We start from the raw sequence: 20,596 nt of genomic DNA, 5'->3' as shown, positions 1-20,596 counted from the left end.
TGGTCCAGTCAAGGTCTCAACCCATTAGCCCCTGGCTCAACCCCTGGTAACTGGCAACAAACAGGCGGGCTTAACTTAGGAAACAGGTATGCAAAGCATCCAAATACACCAATACAGTAAATAAGTAAGACGTAACGCACGATAAAAATTCCACACCAATTTATAACAATAGGAAATGTTTTATCTATAAAATGACACCAAAAAACTGCTTTTTAGTGCTTAAAAGCCAATAATGCCAACTGAGGCCATTTGACTGCACTAGACCAGGACCAGGTCACAATTTGAGGCTGACTGCGATGGAGACCTGCTCGGATACACTGAGCAGGAGGCCTCGTTCAAATTTTCACCTTTAGACTTAGAAACTTTCCTGGAAGATTTTCTCCCAAGGTCATGCGGTCCAATCCAGCAAGCCGATTTCGATGTGAGATCATTGGATTGCCTTTTTGTGAGGCCCGGTCAAATCCTGGAAGTCTGGAGCTCTGATGCTTTCAGTAAGATGAACCTAAAATTCAGGCCGGGTCGCGGTTGAAGGTAGACGGCTTAACTCTAGTTTTTGGGTTGGGTCAGTCAACTGATGGAACTTTTTCCAAAAGCTGATTCAAACTTCCGCATCTCCTTCCAGAAGTTCTCCTTTGTGTCTCACAGTGTCTAAAACACAAATTCAAGGGCCTAGCAGGTCTGGGATCGTTCTTCGATGTTTGGGACCACAATTTTCACAATTCACCATGCCAAATCCTTAAAAGTCCACTGGAGGCACTGCAAGCTGGGGACGTCTGGTGGAAGTTGGTGCAGGGAAGGGTCTACTCATTAATGCTTTTATAACCAAGGCAAAGTCCTTAGGTCTGTAGTTCCAGTGTGCAACAGGAGCAGTCCTTCAGAGTGCAATCCTTTGGGGTGCAGACCAGGGTTCCAGCAGGGCAGTCATTCTTCTCCTTGTGGTCTCAGGCAGCAGATCTGAGTTGCTATGCTGCTCTCACATATGTATTCAGTGATCTGGAGGGATAAGCAGGAGAGCATCCCTGTCCAATGAGATACAGGGTGCCACTCAAAAGCATGGCAGCTTCCTCCAAAGTGTGGCATTTTCTTGTCCCACAAAGCACTGCACTTTAAAATCCAAGATGGAGGATTTCTCTCCAAGAGAATAAGACCTGGTTAAACCAACCCACTGCTGTGGGTCATCGTCACTAACATTCCCCCTTCAGATCCTCTGCAAATTCCTTTCCTAGGCCTGCTGTCTGGCTAAGGGGTACAGAAGGAGGGATAGGCTGGGCTGGCACTCTTAGCTGTCCTGCTCTCTTTGAAGCCAAGTGTGATTTACCTAGCTGCAGCTGCAGCTGCAGATCTCCCCTTAAGATAACCTCTGCTGTATGCAGGCCACATATCACCTCATCAAAGCAGCTTGACTATTCCTGGTAAGGCTGACCAATCAGGAGAGGCCCCTAAAAGGCTGGATTTTGGCTCACAGAAGAGAAAGTATTATAATGTTTTTCTGTATTAGTTATGATAAATTCAACAGTGGCAAATTGCTGTATTTATCATTACCAATCTTTTGAGTCCTTGAATGACACATTTAGCTCCTGCGCAGCAATATGAATACCTATATGAAATATTAAACTATTAGCCTATGGGGCTAAGTATCTACAATGAGAAAAAGTAAAACTGGCAGTTTGTCCCTCGCAATGGCATATAAAATATCTTTTACTATGTCCCTTCTCATAGTTATATGACACCCCACCCCTGAGCACCTAGGGGAGATCTTTCTGGTGACTTATATGTAAATATAAGGTAGTTTACAACTTTGGAAGTATCTTTAATTCCAAAGTGGAATTTGCACACATTTTACTTTTTAAAGACAGTCTAAAAAGAAGGGTTGCCCTTAAAAATGACAGCAAACAACTTAGCAGTGCCCACTCCAGTACAGAATATCTGCTGGGCCTCTAAATCTTCCTGCCCTATTATATACCAGGGACTTATAGGTAGTTTGAATCCCTTAAAAATGACAGCAAACAACTTAGCAGTGCCCACTCCAGTACAGAATATCTGCTGGGCCTCTAAATCTTCCTGCCCTATTATATACCAGGGACTTATAGGTAGTTTGAATCCCCCTCGCCCTCTACTAGGGACTCACAGGGGTCTGTCATTGCCAATTGTAATAATACACAGTACCATATGCCTTTTTAATCAGAGCACTGGCCCTGGGCCTGGGTAGCAGAGCCCAGGGTACAGTCACGGTCAGTTATCACCAATATCAATCATATAAAATGGGGTGACCAGGCTAAAAGGATGACTTTCTCACACCCTGTTACTAAAGAACTCATGGAATGTGTTTAACCATTACTGAATCCGCACTGGTGTTCTGGAGATCAGGAGCATGTCGTCAGCGGACAGCAGGCCTGGTACGGGGACAACACCAAGTTTAGGAGCATCATTAATACAATAATATAATCATGGAGGTAAATAAACGTGCCATTCCTACAGAGAGAAAATAGTGTTGGTGCAATTACGTAGCCCTGATGCACCCCGTGTGATGCTGATCCTCTCCGTTAGTGCCCCATCCTTATCCCAGTGCGGTTGGGCAAAGTTGTACTCGTGTAACCTCTCCAAGCTCCCTACCAGGGTTGGAGGTGCACCAATTGACCTGAGAGTGTTCCAGAGACTAGCTCAGGGAACCAGATCAAATGCTGCTCTCAGATCAGTGAAGGCAACATGAAGGTGGTCCTTTAAAATCTCCCAAAGTATCAACAAAAACGTGAATATTTGGTCCACAGTTCCTAATCTGGATCTGAACCCGGCCTGGAATGGTGAAAGGACATCCACGCCTGGAGTTTTGCCAAAACCTGGTTGCAAAACACCTTCAGCAAGATGTTGAAAAGGCTAGTAGGTCTATAATTACTTGGGTCATACCTGGCACCCTTTTTAAAAATTGGAAATACCACCTCTTCTCTCCATGCATCGGGGAGAGGGGCACTTGACAAAGATAGAATTGATACAGGAACCACCAAAATTACCACCAGACTTTCAACAAAATAAACTGAAATACAGAAAGGGCATGCTCACTACATCTCCACTTACCGTACACAGTTAACCTTTTTGGAGCACTTTGACCAGTGCTAATTGGGTTTTGTACCAAACAGCTGTAGATGTCGTCATCAGACATAAGGATCCGAGTGATGGTTAGCACTTTCTGATCGTGTGACATTAGCATCCTAGAGTCATTGCTGAGGGGCTTGCCATCTTTCATCCAGGTGTAGGTAGGCTTTGTGCCATTCTCGTGTGTACAGTTCATGCTGAAGAACTCGCTGAGTTCGAGCACTGTAGACGCTGCAAGAACAACCTGCGGCTTGGATACTGGGACTAGGGCAAGAACAGAAAACAGTTGCGTCTTGAACTTATTGTTGATGTACTTGAACTTATCCATAATCAACTGTGACAATTGATTTTCATTTCCTAACCCTATTTTTGCTCGCCATGCAGAATAAAAAAGTAATGAATGATCAATAGACAATAAACGAATAGATGCTGATTTTATCTTATCAATCAGAAATCAATCGGCCTTTATTAGTTACTAAAACCGTTCCCTCCATTCCTGCAGCGCTCAGACAAGGCATCCCAAAGAGTTGCATTCTTTCTCCCATCTTCTTCATTCAATAGATGGACTCACATGGCTGTTCCCTGAAACATTCAAAATCGTTTACCACTTTTATGACGATCATGCTCGGCTTTTTCTGAAAATCTACTCCTCAAAAACATTAAAACAGCTTCCTAATCTGTTGCCAACATATATTTCAGTGTGGCATTACACCGCTTCATTTTAAACTCATTCAAAATAGAGCACTCTCTTAAACTGTCACACACTACGCTGTCCTGGTACAAACCTAGCTACACAATCTGCGTGATGAACTATGGAATGCACCAGATATCTAGGCTTCTTCTTGGACCAGGAATTAAATCAACAAACACATTTAAACACTTTGGAAAAAATGACACTGTGTGAGCTCAAGGTGATCTGAGCAATCTAACACCTCGTCCCTCAAAATGATTTTAACAAGTGAGTCAAGCCCCTGTGCTGTCAAAGCTGGACAATGGGTAGACACTACATGTAGGAATTCTTAAGACACGCCTCCCCCTCTATGCAGCATTACAGACAGCAAATGGGTTGCACACAAGTACTTGGAGGTTTGACTATATCTCTCTGATCCTGTTCACTTCTGAGGCACATATATTTACAAGTTACTTGCGTTACCCATAATAGAATCTACTCTAGGTCCCATATCTATTTAGCCTAAAAAGGAGCCTTCTTAGTGCTAAGGAAAGTCTCGAGACAGTCTTCCAGCCTCTAGAAAGCGCATTATTTAAAAAAACGCAAGTGCTCTAAAGTAATCCTTTTCCAAGAATGACCTCGGGGTCTGCAATTTCATTACCCCAGATATTAGGACATTGTAATATTTTGGATGCAGTAATCTCAAAATCCTATACTATGTTTCTGCTTGTTCTTAGAAAATATGAAAGTTGGGAGCTCTATTGAAGACAATGAAATAGCTCAGGGGTTTTATTGGCTGTTATTAGTCGTCTGCTCCAATATCCCAATGTTTTTCTTTGCATTTCTTTCCATTTGTGAGAAAGTAGCCTCTTTCTAGGATGGTTACCCTCACTTTTGGCCTGTTTGTGAGTGCGTGTCAGTGTGGTTTTACTGTGTCACTGGGATTCTGCTTGCCAGAACTCCAGTGCTCATAGTGAAAACCCTATTTGTCAGTGTGTCTTGCCTGTCTCACTGGGATCCTGCTAGCCAGGACACCAGTGCTCATAGTTTGTGGCCTAATGTGTGTGTTGTCAGTAGTGCTTAACTGTGTTACTGAGGCTCTGCTAACCAGAACCTCAGTGCTTATGCTCTCTCTGCTTCTAAATGTGTCACTATAGGATAGTGACTTCATTTACCAATTTCAGTTGGCACACTGGACCCCCTTATAAGTCCCTAGCATATGGTACCTAGGTGCCCAGGGCATTGGGGTTCCAGGAGATCCTTATGGGCTGCAGCATTTCTTTTGCCACCCATAAGGAGCTCAGACAAACCCTTTCACAGGACTGCCACTGGAGCCTGCATGAAATAGTGCACACACTATTTCACAGCCATTTCACTGCACTTAAGTAACTTATAAGTCACCTATATGTCTAACCTTCATTTACTGAAGGCTAGGTGCAAAGTTACTAAGTGTGAGGGCACCCTTGCACTAGCAAAGGTGCCTCCACATAGTTCAGGGCCATTTCCCTGGACTTTGTGAGTACAGGGACGCCATTACAGGCATGCACTACATATACGTCAATACCTATATGTAGCTTCACAATGGTAAACCCGACTATGGCCATGTAAGGTGTCTAAGATCATGGAATTGTCCCCCCATTCCAAATATGGTATTGCATCCTGGGGACTCCACCATGGACCCCCAGTACTCCCAAACCAGCTCTCTGCGGCTTGCACTGCAGCTACAGCTGCTGCCACCTCAAAGACAGGGTTCTGCCCTCCTGAGGTCTGAGCAGCTCAGTCTCAGGAAGGCACAACAACGCATTTCCTTTGGGAGGAGGGTGTTACACCCTCTCCCTTTGGAAATAGGTGTAGCATGCTGGGGAGGGGTAGCCTCCCAGAGCCTCTGGAAATGCTTTGAAGGGCACAAATGGTGACCTCCTGGCATAAGTTAGTCTACACCGGTTCAGGGACCCCCAGTCCCTGCTCTAGCGTGAAACTGGACAAAGGAAAGGGGAGTGACCACTCTCCTGTCCATCACCATCCCAGGAGTGGCGCCCAGAGCTCCTCCAGTGTGTCCCAGACTTCAGCCATCTTGTTTTCCAAGGTGTGGGGTGTAGGAAAGTACCATCTTGCCTGGCATGTTACCCCCAGATTTCACTGTATATATGTTGTTTTAGTCTATGTGTCACTGGCACTCTGCCAGGCAGGGCCCCAGTGCTCATAAGTATGTGCCCTGTATGTGTTCCCTGTGTGATGCCTAACTGTCTCACTGAGGCTCTGCTACCAAGAACCTCAGTGGTTATGCTCTCTCTGCTTTCCAAATTTGTCACTAACAGGCTAGTGACTAAATTTACCAATTCACATTGGCATACTGCTATACCCATATAATTCCCTAGTATATGGTACTAAGGTACCCAGGGTATTGGGGTTCCAGGAGATCACTATGGGTGCAGCATTTCTTTTGCCACCCATAGGGAGCTCTGACAATTCTTACACAGGCCTGCCATTGCTGCCTGCGTGAAATAACACCCACGTTATTTCACAGCCATTTACCACTGCACTTAAGTAACTTATAAATCACCTATGTGTCTAACCTTCACCTGGTGAAGGTTGGGTGCAAAGTTACTTAGTGTGTGGGCACCCTGGCACTAGCCAAAGTGCCCCCACATCGTTCAGGGCAAATTCCCCGGACTTTGTGAGTGCGGGGACACCATTACATGCGTGCACTGTACATAGGTCACTACCTATGTACAGCGTCACAATGGTAACTCCGAACATGGCCATGTAACATGTCTAAGATCTCTAGCATAGTACCCGGGTACAGCCAAACTACCTTTCCGGGGTCTCCACTGCAGCTGCTGCTGCTGCCAACCCCTCAGACAGGTTTCTGCCCTCCTGGGGTCCAGGCAGCCCTGGCCCAGGAAGGCAGAACAAAGGATGTCCTCTGAGAGAGGGTGTAACACCCTCTCCCTTTGGAAATAGGTGTCAGGGCTGGGGAGGAGTAGCCTCCCCCAGCCTCTGGAAATGCTTTGATGGGCACAGATGGTGCCCATCTCTGCATAAGCCAGTCTACACCGGTTCAGGGATCCCCCAGCCCTGCTCTGGCGCAAAACTGGACAAAGGAAAGGGGAGTGACCACTCCCCTGATCTGCACCTCCCAGGGGAGGTGCCCAGAGCTACTCCAGTGTGTCCCAGACCTCTGCCATCTTGGAAACACAGGTGTTTGTGGCACACTGGACTGCTCTGAGTGGCCAGTGCCAGCAGGTAACGTCAGAGACTCCTTCTGATAGGCTCTTACCTCTCTTGGGAGCCAATCCTCCTTTCTAGGTAGCCAAACCTCCTTTTCTGGCTATTTAGGGTCTCTGCTTTGGGGAATTCTTTAGATAACGAATGCAAGAGCTCATCAGAGTTCCTCTGCATCTCCCTCTTCACCTTCTGCCAAAGGATCGACCGCTGACTGCTCAGGACGCCTGCAAAACCGCAACTAAGTAGCAAGATGACTACTAGCAACCTTGTATCGTTTCATCCTGCCGGTTTTCTCGACTGTTTCCAGGTGGTGCATGCTCTGGGGGTAGCCTGCCTCCTCTCTGCACCAGGAGCTCTGAAGAAATCTCCCGTGTTTAGGAAAGTACCGTCTTGCCTGGCATGTTACCCCCATATTTCACTGTATATATGTTGTTTTAGTCTGTGTGTCACTGGGACCCTGCCAGGCAGGGCCCCAGTGCTCATAGGTATGTGTTCCCTGTGTGATGATTAACTGTCTCACTGAGGCTCTGCTAACCTGAACCTCAGTGGTTATGCTCTCTCTGCTTTCCAAATTGTCACTAACAGGCTAGTGACCAATTTCACCAATTCACATTGGCATACTGGAACACCCATATAATTCCCTAGTATATGGTACTGAGGTACCCAGGGTATTGGGGTTCCAGGAGATCCCTATGGGCTGCAGCATTTCTTTTGCCACCCATAGGGAGATCTGACAATTCTTACACAGGCCTGCCAGTGCAGCCTGAGTGAAATAACGTCCACGTTATTTCACAGCCATTTACCACTGCACTTAAGTAACTTATAAGTCACCTATCTGACTAACCTTCACCTGGTGAAGGTTGGGTGCAAAGTTACTTAGTGTGTGGGTACCCTGGCACTAGCCAAGGTGCCCCCACATCATTCAGGGCAAATTACCCGGACTTTGTGAGTGCGGGGACACCATTACACGCATGCACTGGACATACGTCACTAAAAAAAAGTAGCAAGATGACTACTAGCAACCTTGTATCGCTTCATCCTGCCGGCTTTCTCTACTGTTTCCAGGTGCATGCTCTGGGGGTAGCCTGCCTCCTCTCTGCACCAGGAGCTCTGAAGAAATCTCCAGTGGGTCGACGGAATCTTCCCCCTGCAACCGCAGGCACCAAAAGACTGCATCACTGGTCCTCTGGGTCACCTCTCAGCACCACGAGCATGGTCCCTGGAACTCAGCAACTCTGTCCAAGTGACTCCCAAGTCCTTGCCTCCCCACGCTAGACCGCATTGATGGGTACCGCGTGATTTGCAGCTGCTCCGGCTCCTGTGCACTCTTCCAGGAATTCCTTTCTGCACAGCCAAGCCTGGGTCCCCGACAAGTCTTCCTGCAGTGCACAACCTTCTGAGTTGTCCTCCGGCGTCGTGGGACTCCCTTTTGTGACTTCGGCTGGACTCCGGTTCACTTTACTTCCAAGTGCCTATTCAGGTACTTCTGCGGGTGCTGCCTGCTCCTGTGAGGGCTCCCTGAGTTGCTGGGCGCCCCCTCTGTTTCCTCCTCCAAGTGGCGACATCCTGGTCCTTCCTGGGCCACAGAAACACCCAAAAACCTCTACCGTGACCCTTGCAGCTAGCAAGGCTTGTTTGCGGTCTTTCTACGAGGGAGCACCTCTGCAAGCTTCATCGCGACGTGGGACATCCATCCTCCAAAGGGGAAGTTCCTAGTCCTCTTCTTTCTTGCAGAACTCCAAGCTTCTTCCAACAGGTGGCAGCTACCTTGCACCCTCAGCTGGCATTATCTTGGCTCCTGCCCACTCTCTACACTGTCGCGACTATTGTACTTGGTCCCCTTGTCTTACAGGTACTCAGGTCCGGAAATCCACTGTTGTTTCATTGCTGGTGGTTGTTCTTCCTGCAGAATCCCCCTACCACGACTTCTGTGCTCTATGGGGGTAGTAGGTTCACTTTACACCTACCTTTTAGGGTCTTGGGGTGGGTTCTTTTTCTAACCCTCACTGTTTTCTTACAGTCCCAGTGACCCTCTACAAGCTCACATAGATTTGGGGTCCATTTGTGGTTCGCATTCCACTTTGGAGTATATGGTTTGTGTTGCCCCATACCTATGTGCTCCTATTGCAATTTACTGTAATTTTACACTGTTTGCATTACTTTTCTTGCCATTATCTGCATAATTTTGGTTTGTGTACATATATCTTGTGTATATAACTTATCCTCATACTGAGGGTACTCACTGAGATACTTTAGGCATATTGTCATAAAAATAAAGTACCTTTATTTTTAGTACTTCTGTGTATTGTGTTTTCTTATGATATTGTGCATATGACACCAGTGGTATAGTAGGAGCTTTACATGTCTCCTAGTTCAGCCTAAACTGCTTTGCCATAGCTACCTTCTATCAGCCTAAGCTGCTAGAAACAGCTCTTCTACACTAATAAGGGATAACGGGACCTTTCACACGGTGTAAGTACCTCTGGTACCTACTACAAGCCAGGCCAGCCTCCTACAATGGTTGTGCAGCGGTGGGATAAGTACTTGTAACTACTTACCACTTTGTCATTCTGTACTTTTCATAAGAGATAAATATACAAAACAAAACAAGTTCAGTGCATGTACACCTAACCAAAAAGCTTTGCTTTTCTCCTCTTAAACTTTTTACAAAGTACTGAAAAGTATTCTAAAACTACTAAAAGTTAGAAAAAGTTTTTTTCTCTGTTCTTTGAAAAGTTCTGAAACTTTTTCTTCCTTCTCACTATTTCTAAACCTTTTACTATCATGTCTGTAAAAGACTTTACTCTTAAAATGGTCAATATTACTTATGACAATTTGAATTACAAGAGCCTAAGGAGTCTCTGCTAGAAAGAGGTTTAGTGATAGGAAAGAACCCTACAAAAGAGTTTCTCATAACATGCTTATTGTGAATGATGAGTCCTAAGCAGTCATATCAAACGAGAGGTTAATAGAAGGTTCCCATTCTGACTCAGGGGATCTCCTTGAGGGAGGTGGGGAGGGCTCTGAACCAGATCTTCCCCTTAGCAGGACACCCAGTAATGTTGGTAGTAATGGAGGTTCCCATCACAGTAGAGGAGTCTTTATTCCTGGAGGCCAAGTTACTAGGGTTCAGTCAGTTAGGGACAGATCCCCCTATGTTGTTTACAATTACTCTTCTGTGTCCAAGCATTCCCAACCCACCCACCCTGAGGATAACTTGTTAGAAAGGGAACTCAAAAAGTTGAGGGTTGAAGAGACCAGACTGAATCTTAAACAGCAACAGCTGGCCTTCGATAGGGAATCCCTGGACCTGGAGAAGGAGAGACAGAGATTGGGGTTTGGATCCAATGGTGGCAGCAGCAGTATTCCTGATAGTAATCCTGTTAGAGAGCATGATTCCAGGAATCTGCACAAGATAGTCCCCCCTTACAAGGAGGGGGATGACATCAACAAGTGGCTTGCTGCACTTGAGAGGGCCTGTATGGTGCAGGGGGTCCCTCAAAGGCAGTGGGCTGTTATATTGTGGCTATCTGTCACTGGAAAGGGTAGGGATAGGCTCCTTACTGTTAGAGAAAGTGATGCTAACAATTTTACAGTTTTGAAGGATGCACTCTTGGATGGATTTGGCTTAACCACTGAACAATACAGGTTTAAGTTCAGAGACACCAGAAAAGAGTCCTCACAGGACTGGATAGACTTTGTTGACTGTTCAGTGAAGGCCTTGGAGGGGTGGTTACATGGCAGTAAGGTTTCTGACTATGGAAGCCTGTATAATCTTATTCTGAGAGAGCATATTCTGAATAACTGTGTGTCTGACTTGTTACACCAATATCTAGTGGACTCAGATCTGACCTTCCCCAAGAATTGGGAAAGAAGGCAGACAGATGGGTCAGAACAAGAGTGAACAGAAAAGTTCATACAGGGGGTGACAAGGATGGCAAGAAGAAGGATGGTAAGTCTTCTGACAAGGGTGGGGACAAAAGTAAAACTGAGTCTTCATCAGGCCCACAAAAATCCTCTGGTGGGGGTGGTGGGTCGAAATTCTCTTCCAATAATCAACCTAAAAAGCCTTGGTGTTATTTGTGTAAAGTCAAAGGCCATTGGACAACTGATGCCAGTTGTCCAAAGAAAAACACCAAACCTCCCACTGCCACAACCCCTACTGCAAATTCTAGTGCCCCTAGTAACAGTAGTGGTGGTGGGAGCAAACCTACTAATAGCCAATCCAAGGGAGTAGCTGGGCTCACATTTAGTAATTTAGTTGTGGTTGGTCTTGTTAGGGAGACCACAGAGGCTGTGTTAGTTTCTGAAGGTGCCATTGATTTGGCCACCATGGTTGCTTGTCCCCTTAATATGGATAAGTACAAGCAACTTCCCCTAATAAATGGTGTTGAGGTTCAGGCCTACAGGGACACAGGTGCCAGTGTTACCATGGTGATAGAGAAACTGGTGCACCCTGAAGAACACCTACTTGGTCAACAGTACCACGTGACAGACGCTCATAACAACACTCTTAGCCACCCCATGGCTGTTGTGAATCTCACCGGGGGGGTTTACTGGTCCAAAGAAAGTTGTGGTTACCTCAGATTTACCTGTAGACTGTCTACTAGGGAACGATTTAGAGACATCAGCTTGGGCAGAAGTGGAGTTGGAGGCTCATGCAGCAATGTTGGGCATTCCTGGATATATTTTTGCTTTGACAAGTGTTCAGGACAAAAAGCAAAAAGGACAGGGTAACTTGGATCCTGGAACAATGGACCAAGTGCTCCCTAAAGCTAGGGGTAGCAAGGGTAAATTCCTACCCACTATCCCTCCCACTACATATGATTCTCCTTCTGAGGAAGAAGAATTTCCTCCCTGTGCAGAACCTTCACCAGATGAGCTGGCAGCAGACACTGCTGAGCTTTTGGGTGGAGGGGGGCCTGCCAGGGAAGAGCTGAGTGTGGCACAGCAAACCTGTCCCACATTAGAGGGTCTCAGACAGCAAGCTGTCAAGCTGCAAAATAGGGATGTCAGTGACTCACATAGTTTTCTGGGAGGACAACCTCTTGTACACTGAGGAAAGGGACTCAAAACCTGGAGCAGCCAGGACATTGGTCATTCCCCTGCAGTACAGAGAGTTCCTCCTAACTCTTGCACATGACATTCCTTTGGCTGGGCATTTGGGCCAGATTACAACAAATGGAAAGGCTTGTCCCCCTGTTTCACTGGCCTAGGATGTCAGAGGACACTAAAGATTTTTGCAAGTCTTGTGTGACCTGCCAAGCCAGTGGCAAGACTGGTGGCACACCAAAGGCTCCCCTTATTCCACTACCTGTGGTTGGGGTCCCCTTTGAAAGGGTAGGGGTTGACATAGTTGGCCCCCTTGACCCTCCTACTGCTTCAGGCAATAGGTTTATCTTGGTTGTTGTGGACCATGCCACAAGATATTCTGAAGAAATTCCTCTAAGGACCACTATAGCTCCTGTAGTGGCAAAGGCCCTCCTGGGAATCTTTTCCAAGGTGGGTTTCCCAACAGAGGTTGTATCAGACAGGGGTACCAACTTCATGTCTGCATACTTGAAAGCTATGTGGAAGGAATGTGGTGTAACCTACAAATTCACCACTCCTTATTATCCACAGACTAATGGACTGGTAGAGAGGTTTAATAAAACTCTCAAAGGTATGATAATGGGACTCCCTGAAAAACTTAGGAGGAGATGGGATGTCCTGTTACCTTGCCTCCTTTTTGCTTACAGTGAGGTACCCCAAAAAGGAGTGGGCTTCAGCCCCTTTGAAATCCTCTTTGGACACCCTGTAAGAGGTCCACTAACACTTGTGAAGGAGGGTTGGGAACAACCTTTAAAATATCCCAAACAGGACATAGTGGATTATGTACTTGGCCTAAGATCCAGAATAGCTGAGTACATGAAAAAGGCCAGTAAAAACCTTCAGGCCAGCCAAGAGCTCCAGAAGCAATGGCATGACCAGAAGGCTGTTCTGATTCATTACCAAACAGGATAGAAGGTGTGGGTATTGGAGCCTGTGGCCCAAAGAGCACTCCAGGACAAATGGAGTGGACCCCATCTAATTGTTGCGGAAAAGGGTGAGGTTACCTACTTGGTTGACCTGGGCACTGCCAGGAGTCCCCTTAGGGTGATTCATGTCAACCGCCTAAAACCCTACTATGACAGGGCTGATCTCACCCTGCTCATGGCAACAGATGAGGGACAGGAAGAAGAGAGTGACCCTCTCCCTGATCTCTTCTCCACCACTGAAAATGATGCTTTAGTGGAGGGAGTAGTTTTGGCAGATTGTCTTACTGCAGAACAGAAAGACAACTGCATAAATCTCCTTGAACAATTTTCTGAACTCTTTTCAACTGTGCCAGGCACCACATCCTGGTGTGAACACACAATTGATACTGGAGACAGCATGCCTGTCAAAAGTAAAATCTATAGACAGCCTGACCATGTCAGGGACTGCATAAAACAAGAGGTTCAGAAAATGCTTGATCTAGGAGTGGTTGAACATTCTTAAAGCCCATGGGCGAGTCCTTTGGTGCTTGTACCAAAGCCTCACTCAAAAGATGGAAAAAGGGAGATGAGGTTTTGTGTAGACTACAGAGGTCTCAATCAGGTAACAAAAACTGATGCTCACCTTATACCCAGGGCAGAAGAGCTCATAGATACACTGGCATCTGCCAAGTATCTAAGCACCTTGGATTTGACTGCAGGTTATTGGCAGATCAAATTGCCTGAGGATGCTAAACCTAAAACTGCATTTTCAACTATAGGAGGGCACTACCAATTTACAGTGATGCCCTTTGGTTTGAAAAATGCACCTGCCACTTTTCAGAGGTTGGTGAACACAGTCCTGCAGGGGTTGGAGGCTTTTAGTGCAGCATATCTAGATGATATTGCTGTCTTTAGCTCCACCTGGGATGAGCACCTGGTCCACCTTTGGAAAGTTTTGGATGCCCTGCAAAAGGCAGGCCTCACTATCAAGGCCTCAAAGTGCCAGATAGGGCAGGGAAAGGTGGTTTGTCTGGGACACCTGGTAGGTGGAGAACAGATTGCACCACTGCAGGGGAAAATCCAGACAATCGTGGATTGGGTTCCCCCTACAACACAGACCCAGGTGAGAGCCTTCTTAGGCCTCACTGGGTATTACAGGAGATTCATTAAAAACTATGGCTCCATAGCAGCCCCTCTTAATGATCTCACAAGTAAGAAGATGCCTAAAAAGGTATTGTGGACAGCTAGCTGTCAGAAAGCTTTTGAGGATCTCAAACAGCCCATGTGCTCTGCACCTGTCCTAAAAAGCCCATGTTACTCCAAGAAATTCATTGTTCAAACTGATGCATCTGAATTAGGGGTAGGGGCGGTCTTATCACAACTGAATTCTGAGGGCCAGGATCAACCAGTTGCTTTTATCAGCAGAAGGTTGACTCCTAGAGAAAAGCGTTGGACTGCCATAGAGAGGAAGGCCTTTGCTGTGGTCTGGGCACTGAAAAAGTTGAGGCCATACATGTTTGGCACTCACTTTATTGTTCAGACAGACCACAAACCTCTACTTTGGCTAAAACAAATGAAAGGTGAAAATCCTAAATTTTTGAGGTGGTCCATAGCTCTACAAGGAATGGACTATACAGTGGAACAGAGACCTGGGAGTACCCACTCCAATGCAGATGGACTCTCCAGATATTTATGTGAGAAAGTAGCCTCTTTCTACCATCGTTACCCCCACTTTTGGCCTGTTTGTGAGTATATGTCAGGGTGTTTTCACTGTCTCACTGGGATCCTGCTTGCCAGGGCCCAGTGCTCATAGTGAAAACCCTATGTTGTCAGTATGTTTGTTATGTGTCACTGGGACCCTGCTAGCCAGGACCCCAGTGCTCATAGGTTTGTGGCCTATATGTATGTGTTCCCTGTGTGATGCCTAACTGTCTCACTGAGGCTCTGCTAACCAGAACCTCAGTGGTTATGCTCTCTCTGCTTTCCAAATTTGTCACTAACAGGCTAGTGACTAAATTTACCAATTCACATTGGCATACTGGTACACCCATATAATTCCCTAGTATATGGTACTGAGGTACCCAGGGTATTGGGGTTCCAGGAGATCCCTATGGGCTGCAGCATTTCTTTTGCCACCCATAAGGAGCTCTGACAATTCTTACACAGGCCTGCCAGTGCAGCCTGAGTGAAATAACGTCCATATTATTTCACAGCCATTTACCACTGCACTTAAGTAACTTATAAGTCACCTATATGTCTAACCATCACCTGGTGAAGGTTGGGTGCAAAGTTACTTAGTGTGTGGGTACCCTGGCACTAGCCAACGTGCCCCCACATCGTTCAGGGCAAATTCCCCGGACTTTGTGAGTGCGGGGACACCATTACACGCGTGCACTATACATAGGTCACTACCTATATACACCTTCACAATGGTAACTCCGAACATGGCCATATAACATGTCTAAGATCATGGAATTGTCATCCCAATGCCATTCTGGCATTGGGGAGACAATTCCATGATCCCCCGGGTCTCTAGCACAGAACCAGGGTACTGCCAAACTGCCTTTCCGGGGTCTCTACTGCAGCTGCTGCTACTGCCAACCCCTCAGACAGGTTTCTGCCCTCCTGAGGTCCAGGCAGCCCTGGCCCAGGAAGGCAGGACAAAGTACTTCCTCTGAGAGAGGGTGTAACACCCTTTCCCTTTGGAAATATGTGTGAAGGCTGGGAAGGAGTAGCCTCCCCCAGCCTCTGGAAATGCTTTGATGGGCACAGATGGTGCTCATCTCTGCATAAGCCAGTCTACACCAGTTCAGGGATCCCCCAGCCCTGCTCTGGCGCGAAACTGGACAAAGGAAAGGGGAGTGACCACTCCCCTGACCTGCACCTCCAAGGGGGGGGTGCCCAGAGCTCCTCCAGTGTGTCCCAGACCTCTGCCATCTTGGAAACAGAGGTGTCTGTGGCCCACTGGACTGCTCTGAGTGGCCAGTGCCAGCAGGTGACGTGAGAGGCTCCTTCAAATAGGCTCTTACCTCTCTTGGTAGCCAATCCTCCTTCCTATGTAGCCAAACCTCCTTTTCTGGCTATTTAGGGTCTCTGCTTTGGGGATCTCACCAGATAACAAATGCAAGAGCTAACCAGAGTTCCTCTGCATCTCCCTCTTCAACTTCTGCCAAAGGATCGACCGCTGACTGCTCAGGACGCCTGCAAAACAGCAACAAAGTAGCAAGACAACTACTAGCAACCTTGTATCGTTTCATCCTGCCGGTTTTCTCGACTGTTTCCAGGTGGTGAATGCTCTGGGGGTAGCCTGCCTCCTTTCTGCACCAGGAGTTCTTAAGAAATCTCCCGTGTGTAGGAAAGTACCATCTTGCCTGGCATGTTACCCCCATATTTCACTGTATATATGTTGTTTTAGTCTATGTGTCACTGGGACCCTGCCAGGTAGGGCCCCAGTGCTCATAGGTATGTGTTCCCTGTGTGATGACTAACTGTCTCACTGAGGCTCTGCTAACCAGAACCTCAGTGGTTATGCTCTCTCTGCTTTCCAAATTGTCACTAACAGGCTAGTGACCAATTTCACCAATTCACATTGGCATACTGGAACACCCATATAATTCCCTAGTATATGGTACTGAGGTACCCAGGGTATTGGGGTTCCAGGAGATCCCTATGGGCTGCAGCATTTCTTTTGCCACCCATAGGGAGCTCTGACAATTCTTACACAGGCCTGCCAGTGCAGCCTGAGTGAAATAACGTCCACGTTATTTCACAGCCATTTACCACTGCACTTAAGTAACTTAGAAGCCACCTATATGTCTAACCTTCACCTGGTGAAGGTTGGGTGCAAAGTTACTTAGTGTGTGGGCACCCTGGCATTAGCCAAGGTGCCCCCACATTGTTCAGGGCAAATTCCACGGACTTTGTGAGTGTGGGGACACCATTACACGCGTGCACTATACATAGGTCACTACCTATTTATAGCGTCACAATGGTAACTCCGAACATGGCCATGTAACATGTCTAAGATCATGGAATTGTCACCCCAATGCCATCCTGGCATTGGGGAGACAGTTCCATGATCCCCCGGGTCTCTAGCACAGAACCCGGGTACTGCCAAACTACCTTTCCAGGATCTCCACTGCAGCTGCTACTGCTGACAACCCCTCAGACAGGTTTCTGCCCTCCTGGGGACCAGGCAGCCCTGGCCAAGGAAGGCAGAACAAAGGATTTCCTCTGAGAGAGGGTGTGACACCCTCTCCCTTTGGAAATAGGTGTGATGGCTGGGGAGGAGTAGCCTTCCCCAGCCTCTGGAAATGCTTTGATGGGCACACATGGTGCCCATCTCTGCATAAGCCAGTCTACCCCGGTATAGGGATCCCCCAGCCCTGCTCTGGTGCAAAACTGGACAAAGGAAAGGGGAGTGACCACTCCCCTGACCTGCACCTCCCATGGGAGGTGCCCAGAGCTCCTCCAGTGAGCCCCAGACCTCTGCCATTTTGGAAACAGAGGTTTTGCTGGCACACTGGACTGCTCTGAGTGGCCAGTGCCAGCAGGTGACGTTAGAGACTCCTTCTGGTAGGCTCTTACCTCTCTTAGTAGCCAATACTCCTTCCTAGGTAGCCAAACCTCCTTTTCTGGCTATTTAGGGTCTTTGCTTTGGGGTATTCTTCAGATACGAATGCACGAGCTCATCAGAGTTTCTCTGCATCTCACTCTTCACCTTCTACCAAAGGATCGACCGCTGACTGCTCAGGACGCCTGCAAAACCGCAACAAAGTAGCAAGACGACTACTAGCAACCTTGTATCGCTTCATCCTGGCGGCTTTCTCGACTGTTTCCAGGTGGTGCATGCTCTGGGGGTAGCCTGCCTCCTTTCTGCACCAGGAGCTCTGAAGAAATCTCCTGTGGGTCGACGGAATCTTCCCCCTGCAACCGCAGGCAACAAAAGACTGCATCATCGGTCCTCTGGGTCCCCTCTCAGCACGACGAGCGTGGTGCCTGGACTCAGCAACTCTGTCCAAGTGACTGCCACAGTCCAATGACTCTTCAGTCCAAGTTTCGTGGAGGTAAGTCCTTGCCTCGCCACGCTAGACTGCATTGCAGGGTACCGTGTGATTTGCAGCTGCTCCGGCTCCTGTGCACTCTTCCAGGATTTCCTTTGTGCACAGCCAAGCCTGGGTCCCCGACAGTCTAACCTGCAATGCACAACCTTGTGAATTGTCCTCCGGCGTCGTGCGACTCCCTTTTCTGACTTCGGGTGGACTCCCATTCACTCCTCTTCTAAGTGCCTGATCTTGTACTTCTGCGGGTGCTGCCTGCTTCTGTGAGGGCTCCTTGACTTGCTGGGCGGATCCTCTGTCTCCTCATCCAAGTGGCGACATCCTGGTCCCTCCTGGTCCACAGCAGCATCCAAAAACCCTAACCGCGACCCTTGCAGCTAGCAAGGCTTGTTTGCAGTCTTTCTGCGTGGGAACACCTCTGCAAGATTCTTCACGACGTGGGACATCCATCCTCCAAAGGGGAAGTTCCTAGTCCTCTTCGTTCTTGCAAAACACCAAGCTTCTTCCATCCAGTGGCAGCTTCCTTGCACCCTCAGCTGGCATTTCCTGGGCTCCTGCCCACTCTCGACACTGTCGCGACTCTTGGACTTGGTCCCCTTGTCTTACACGTACTCAGGTCCGGAAATCCTCTGTTGTTGCATTGCTGGTGCTGATTTTCATTGCAGAATCCCCCTATCACGACTTCTGTGCTCTCTGGGGGTTGTAGGTGCACTTTACACCTACCTTACAGGGTCTTCGAGTGGGCTATTTTTCTAACCCTCACTGTTTTCTTACAGTCCCCGCGACACTCTACAAGATCACATAGGTTTGGGGTCCATTCGTGGTTCGCATTCCACTTTTGGAGTATATGGTTTGTGTTGCCCCTATACCTATGTGCTCCTATGGCAATCTATTGTATCTTTACACTGCTTGCATTACTTCCTTTTGCTATTACTGCATAATTTTGGTATTGTGTACATATATCTTGTGTATATTTGGCATCCTCATACTGAGGGTACTCACTGAGATACTTTTGGCATATTGTCATAAAAATAAAGTACCTTTATTTTTAGTATATCTGTGTATTATGTTTTCTTATGATATTGTGCATATGACACCAGTGGTATAGTAGGAGCTTTACGTGTCTCCTAGTTCAGCCTAAGCTGCTTTGCTATATCTACCTTCTATCAGCCTAAGCTGCTAGAAACACCTCTTCTACACTAATAAGGGATAACTGGACCTGGCCCAAGGTGTAAGTACCTGTGGTACCCACTACAAGCCAGGCCAGCATCCTACATGCACTCTTCCAGGATTTCCTTAGTGCACAGCCTAGCCTGGGTCCCCAGCACTCCGTCCTGCAGTGCTCAACCCGCTGAATTGGCCTCCGATGTTGTGGGACCCTCTTTTGTAACTCTGCATGGACTCCGATTCACTCTTCTTCCAAGTGCCTGTTGGGGTACTTCTGCGGGTGCTGCCTGCTTCTGTGAAGGCTCTCTGAGTTGCTGTGGAAACCGCGGAAAGGCAGTTTGGTAGTACCCGGGTTCTGTGCTAGAGACCCAGGGGATCATGGAATTGTCCCCCCAATACCAGAATGGTATTGGGGTGATAATACCATGATCTTAGACATGTTACATGGCCATGTTCGGAGTTACCATTGTGACGCTATACATAGGTAGTGACCTATGTACAGTGCATGCGTGTAATGGTGTCCCCCCACTCACAAAGTCTGGGGAATTTGCCATGAACAATGTGGGGACACCTTGGCTAGTGCCAGGGTGCCCACACACTAAGTAAATTTGCCAGGTGAAGGTTAGACATATAGGTGACTTATAAGTTACTTATGTGCAGTGGTAAATGGCTGTGAAATAACGTGGACGTTACTTCACACAGGCTGCACTGGCCGGCCTGTGAAGAATTGTCAGACCTCCCTATGGGTGGCAAAAGAAATGCTGCAGCCCATAGGGATCTCCTGGAACCCCAATACCCTGGGTACCTCAGTACCATATACTAGGGAATTATATGGGTGTACCAGTATGCCAAAGTGAATTGGTAAATTTAGTCATTAGCCTGTTAGTGACAAATTTGGAAAGCAGAGAGAGCATAACCACTGAGGTTCTGGTTAGCAGAGCCTCAGTGAGACAGTTAGGCATCACACAGGGAACACATACACGCAACATACTTATGAGCACTGGGGCCCTGCCTGGCAGGGTCCCAGTGACACATAGACTAAAACAACATATATACAGTGAAATTTGGGGGTAACATGCCAGGCAAGATGGTACTTTCCTACAAGCAAGTCTTAGCAATACTGCATACTGAGGGCCTCGCAGGAGTAGCAGGAGGAATGGACTCTGGTAAGTCAACTCTTAACTATTATATCCCCCACCCTACCTGTATGCCATCACATACCCCCACCCTGACCCTCACCCCCATCACTCCAACACCTCACATATGTCCCACTATCACAACCCACCCATCCCAACACCAAGCCCTGCATGCAACACCTAAGCATGGACACCCATCACCAAAGCATGTCCACTACAGATACCCACACAGACCCCAAACCAACTATC

The 20,596-nt window shown here is 47.5% G+C and overlaps 1 protein-coding gene across 1 annotated transcript in view; it reads right to left on the bottom strand.

Annotated features, from left to right (window-relative positions):
• HEPACAM (hepatic and glial cell adhesion molecule) overlaps positions 1–20,596 on the bottom strand; it is a 329,463-nt gene that overhangs the window by 205,779 nt on the left and 103,088 nt on the right. The window contains exon 3 of the mRNA XM_069224517.1: positions 3,073–3,354. Coding sequence (XP_069080618.1) covers positions 3,073–3,354 — 282 coding nt within the window. The remainder of the gene's footprint in view (positions 1–3,072; positions 3,355–20,596) is intronic.

The sequence above is a fragment of the Pleurodeles waltl genome, chromosome 3_1, assembly GCF_031143425.1.
Source record: "Pleurodeles waltl isolate 20211129_DDA chromosome 3_1, aPleWal1.hap1.20221129, whole genome shotgun sequence".
Classification (NCBI taxonomy): Eukaryota; Metazoa; Chordata; class Amphibia; order Caudata; family Salamandridae; genus Pleurodeles; species Pleurodeles waltl.
The sequence above is the reverse complement of the archived record's forward strand: the minus strand, read 5'-3'. Positions and strand labels throughout refer to the sequence as shown.